We start from the raw sequence: 6,000 nt of genomic DNA, 5'->3' as shown, positions 1-6,000 counted from the left end.
TAGATAGTTTACTGCAAATTGCTAGAAAATAAATAAATAAATAATATATCCGTACACGGATATGGATAATTATAGTACAATGCTCAGTGAAAACAAAGCAATATTAATTTTAAAAGTCCTATTAATGACAACGGTTAAAAACTTTAATAATGTAAAATTGAAAAGTTACCAATTTGAACATGAGACTACTAGAACCAAGCCGTGATTTATAATATAGTAAGATCTTACTATTCAAAGAAATCCTTGTTTTTACAAATGTTTAAACCACCCTCTCCAATCCAGTTTTATTAGTATCACCAGTTTTTAAGCACAAATTAGAATGATATGCACAGTCAGCCGATAATAGCGACTAAAAAAACGAAACAAATCAAATAATCACACAAAAAATAAGAAAAATATAACGGATAAGCAAATCAGAACAAACAACATATAAAAAGATGAAAACCTCCGGATACAAGAAAGAGGGAGGGTAGGAGGGGTCCTGATCCCGAATTCCCGGGCTTAAAAGCACGAAATCCCGAGGTCCCGAAATTCAAAAACAAGAATTCCCGGATCCCGAAATCCCGAGCTTAAATACACCCGATCCCGGAAAAAGATTGAAACAGCAATGATGAAGGTCAACTCTAATAGATAGCAAAAATATCTCCCCTTGAAATGACCACTGTCTGACCCTTTCCTCATGCGTTTGAACTATTATTTTATGTTTCTTTTTAATCACTCTGTAATGTTTATGTCATGTTGTTATTAATGTTATGCTCTAAATGGAGCCCTTTAATTTGGAAAATAAAAATATTGTATAATGATGAGAGGCCTGATGGGGGAGTGTCTCATCACGATTCACGAGTTGGTCAATCACGATTCACAGAAAATAAATTTCCATGATCATGGATCACGAAAATATATTTTTTTTTCTAGAAAAAACGGATCACGATAGCGAAAATGCGCCGATCACGAAAACAAAAATAACCCATCAGGCCCCTCAATGATATATTTCCCGTAACTCAGAAGAGTTATCTCCCCACGGTCGCAGCATCAACAAACAAGATGGAGGACTTATTAGATAGATTTTCAAAATCGTTTTGGAATCCAAATTTTTGGCTACCTGTTGGATACACATGGGAAGATTTGGTAGCTCAAACTTCCAAAGATGAATATTATCCAAGAGTAGAAGATATATTTTTGCCATCCATTCTCCTCGGCGTTTGTTTATTAGTGTTTAGATACGTTTATGCTAGGTTAGTTCCTGGTTTGTTGAAACCGGCACTGCAGCTTTCGAGACGTTTCGGCCATTGAACATTTCGACCTTGGTCGTTTCGGTACATTATTCGTTTTTTTCATGTACATGCCTATCAGTATTTTGAATAAATGATATTAATTGAACTAAATCAGTTATTTGAAGTCATTTAAACTTAAATTGAAAAAAAAAAATAAAAAAAATATGCATATGTATTTATAAACTACAGCAGGGACTTTCTATACTTGTATGGAAAGTCCCTGACTACAAATGGCTAGTTTTTATCATAAAACTTATGTACATTATAACCGGTCTCACTAATTAGCGACAACAAGCGTCAACAAGCGACAAGAAGCGACAACAAGAATTATTTTAGCGACAACAAGCGACAAGAAACTATTTAGCGACAAGAAAACATTTTTTTTTAATTAAAATTAATTATTGCAATAAATATTAAAAGAATATGCAAAAGAAAATAATTTTAGCGACAAGAAAGTTAAAATTGATAGAAAAAAATGAAACATTATTTACATAATATTTTATCATCTATTATGAATAACAGCCAGTATTACGTTTAATTATTGTATTATGAGATTACTTTTCCTTGTGTTTTAGAACATATCATTTATCTTATAATTTGTTTTTTTTTTTAAAACTCTTTTCGTGCAAGATGTATTAAGCTCGCATCATTGTCCTGAAAATATTGACACAAATTGTGAAATACAAAGAACTGAAACCAAACAGGAAAATATTATATTCCATTATGCCCGCTCCATATCTATCTCCATTCGTTTATTCATACTTTGACTTTGATGAAAACAGATTCAAACATTATCTTATACATATTTTCCATATTTAAAAATAAAAAAAAGAAGCTCAATCTCTTTCTTTTCACAAATGTTAAATTTCTTCATCTACCAATATACTAATATAAACTTCACAATCTCTTTCTTTCTCACAAATGTTTCATTTCTTCGTCTATCTATATAATAAAACATTTTAATTAGACATAATTTTATCTGCTCGTATATTTAAAAAAAAACATTAAATACAAATTTCTTTATATCTAATAAAAAAAAAATGTTTTCTTGTCGCTAAATAGTCTTCTTGTAGCTTGTTGTCGCTAAAATAATTTTTGTTGTCGCTTGTTGACGCTTGTTGTCGCTTTTTGACGCTTGTTGTCGCTAATTAGTGAGACCCCATTATAACATATACTTTTTTTGTGAAAAAATCCTTTAATTATCCTAAGTATTTGTATAGTGAGATGTCTTAATATATAAATCCTAGATTTGTCCAAAGGAGTAGGTCCAGTAAGGGCTGATTTTGGCCTCAAATTTCAAGTTAATATAACAAAAGATTTTATACACTTTTTAATCACTTAAGTGTCTATTTCAATTGATTCAATTATTCTATGTGAAAGATTTTAACTAATTAAGTCATTAAAAACGCTCCGATTCAAGTTTGAATATGAAAAATCTATCAAATATGTCAAAAACGTCACTTTTCAGATGGTTTTTATCAAAAATGAAAGTGACCGCATCCGTGTTCATCCTCAACCTTTATAGAAGAAGAAGAAGAAGAAGATGCTTTATTTCCATAAAATGGGCTCACAAGGAGCATAATATAATATCATTATAATATTATTATTTTACAAATAGAATAAACAAAACAGTATACATAGTTACAAACACAAATAAGAAACAACAGTTTTAGTTTATATATATTATGTATCATCATCAAATACAACTTAAATTTCAATATTATGAATGAACACAAATGCGGCCACTTTCATTTTTTGACGGAAACTGTCTAAAATTTAACAAAAATGCTGAAATTGTGAAGATTTCAGTAATTTAGCATGTCTTAATGATAGTAGTACCCGATTTATGTGCATTGTATTGTCAAAAACAGCCCATATTTATGTAGCAGAAGCATTCTTCTTTAATTTCCAATAAATAGCTTAAAGATTACATTTTTACAATTTTGTAAAACTGCTATATTTTGGGGCCAAAAAGGGGATAGTTGTCTCATTGGCAATCATACCACATCTTCTTTTTTATATCTACTCCTTTAAAAAAAGAAATTTCAATTTCAATTTTCTGAATTGTTGGCTTCCAGCAAAATATATGCTGACATGGATTCCCTATGCAGTTACCTGGGCTTGACCTTTCTCATAAAAATCTAGTGACTGCAATTACGCAAGTGCCAAGGGGAAAACCAAATTGGCAAAGAGAGACATCAAAGGGGTCTCATTGGGGGGTTCTGATCCCGGATCTCCCGTACTGTTTTGTCTGATTACCGTATCCCACTAACACTATGTACGTAAGCAATTATCATTTTTTTGTAATTTCCTGTGTCCCGCTAGACTTCATTTCCCATTTTCACGGCACAATAATTTGACTTTCACGTGTCACGTTTACGAAAAATCATCAATCCCGCGTCACGCTTAGACCCCAATGAGACCCACATCAAACATAAACATCACTCCTTTTATTTGGTAAATTAGGTCCAAGTGCCTTAACCTTTTCATTTTTTTTCTGATTATTTTATGGCTTTTTACTTAAATTCGAACTCAATGAACTTCATCTGAATTGAATATTGAAAATGGGTTAATCATGTTAATGTGGATTAATTTATTTTCATGGTCATGGATTGAGGAAAACTTGCAAATTCATGTATATTTAATTTTGTGGTTTTCTCAAAGTCTGCATACATTCTTTTAGATAATTTGAAATTCGTTGAACATTTACATTTACATGGTTTAATTTCGTGGTTCCCCTGTACCAACAAATTCCACGAAAATTAGTATCCAACAATTTTAATGAATCCACAGTATACAAGGTACATCAGTGATTTGTGAAAGTATATTTTTGGAAAGTTTGCTATAGCTTGCTATTGCTACTTTCCTTAGGCGTCGGCCTCAAACTTCCGGTTGACAGATTATCGCAATATATTCTGCTCCGAGATAGTGTAGTACTAGTGTTTGAGTTCTGATTCTTGGAAGATTCTTTTAAAATTTTGAGTAAGTACTGTTTTGACTGAAAAGATTACAGCTTGAATAAAAAGAAATGAATATTCACCGACGATTCAGATGAATTTAACTTCATTTTAAAAATGAGTATTACAAACACTACTTCGCGGATCTGCCATGCGCTGTAGAGAAAATCACAAGAAATCTACGCGAGATTACGTTTTCATTCATTCATGAATATTTCATGAATGAACATTTCCCCGCTCTACTTTTTCCTGTTTACTATATGTACGTACGTAAACGTGGTAAAATCCCGAGTGTATCGAAAGAATCGGGAATGACTGATTAAAATGCGAGAACAAGTTGACATTTTGACCAAGCCGTCGGATAATTGAAAAGTGATAATGGTTTGTTTAAACAAAACACAGGTGAAAGAATATAAAATACTCGATAATTATATTATATGTCTAACGTCTCACGCCAAGGACGAGTAAAGGTAAAAATTACCGGCTTTAAAAAAATAAATTAAAAAAATGCATTGTTTTTGTCTAAACATCGATCGGAAGATTTTGATGCCAAAAATCATTTGAAAACTTAATTCCGTTATTTAAATACTAATTGTTTCACATTCATATGTGGATATAAGGAACTTTACTCGTACAGCATGCTCAAGTGGATCAAACTGACAGCAGAAAAACATTGACCCAACGTCAGTTCTTCTTCAGTCTTCTTCCAATAATTTACATCATACCACTTCTGGTGTGTTATTGTAAATTTGTATCATATAGCATCCGTATTAAAAGCAACCGAGTCAGCATCCACTTCTTCGAATATTATAGATCAGGGTATCAAGACAAGTTCTATAGAAATGATTATAAGGTTCATGATGTTTACCCTTTGGCTAAAATGGCTGCATTTTCACCTCAAAATTTAGATAGATTACAGACAAACAGCGGCCTGTGCATCTGGAAAAGTTTTAAGGCATACCATGACCTATATTAATAAATTTCAATTGCTTTGTCACCCAAACACAGAGGCAATGATTACCGTAATATATCAAATGAATGGCTTAAAACAAAAATTCTCAAATGTTCTTAACTCATAAGACAATGCTTAATTTCACAACAGCAACTAAATGTGTTACAGGTTATAAGCACCTCTATGAATCTAGTGTATATAAACTTTTTATTCCTGTGGTCATACTGCTGTTGTTATGCTCCCACCGTATTGAGTTTATCCTTGTTCTGCTGTAAGTATGTATGTCCTTCCCTTACTTGTACGTACATGTACCTCCGTACATCCCAAAATTCCTTTCTGTTCTCTTACTTTAGTTTGCCTGAACCAAATTGTATGAAACTTATACGCAATGCTTATAACCACAATTCACAAGTCAAGTTTGAATTTTAGTTGCGTCACTTTGACCATTCTAGCACGGCGCATTTTATGCTACTTTACAAAAAGGAAAGTTGCTTGAAATTTTAGTTTCTGTTCTCTAACTTTAGTTTGTCTTAACCAAATGCTATGAATCTTATACACAATGCTCATTACCACAAACACTGATCAAGTTTGAATTTTGGTGGCGATAGTTATACCATTTTAGAGTTATGCCCCTTTATATATGTAAAAAATTGCTGACTATTTTTGTTTCAGTTATCTAACTTCAGTTCACTCAACCAAATGTTATGAAATTTATACAGTGTTAATACTTTTAACAATAAAACAAAGATCAATCTTGAATTTTGGTGGAGTAATTTTTACTGCTCTAGGGTTGTGCCTCGTTACAAATGGAACCAGA

General features: G+C 32.0%; 1 protein-coding gene across 2 annotated transcripts in view; it reads left to right on the top strand.

Annotated features, from left to right (window-relative positions):
• Positions 1 to 1,025: 1,025 nt before the first annotated feature.
• Positions 1,026 to 6,000, top strand: part of LOC139510318 (ceramide synthase 2-like) — a 31,782-nt gene continuing 26,807 nt past the window's right edge. Inside the window, exon 1 of one of the 2 annotated variants that reach the window (XM_071296831.1) lies at positions 1,026 to 1,235. In XM_071296831.1, the coding sequence (XP_071152932.1) occupies positions 1,045 to 1,235 (191 nt within the window). In that variant the 5' untranslated portion in view covers positions 1,026 to 1,044. The remainder of the gene's footprint in view (positions 1,236 to 6,000) is intronic. The other variant, XM_071296832.1, reaches the window with a different exon arrangement.

The sequence above is a fragment of the Mytilus edulis genome, chromosome 2, assembly GCF_963676685.1.
Source record: "Mytilus edulis chromosome 2, xbMytEdul2.2, whole genome shotgun sequence".
Taxonomy (NCBI): Eukaryota; Metazoa; Mollusca; class Bivalvia; order Mytilida; family Mytilidae; genus Mytilus; species Mytilus edulis.
This window is presented reverse-complemented; position numbering and strand designations above follow the sequence as displayed.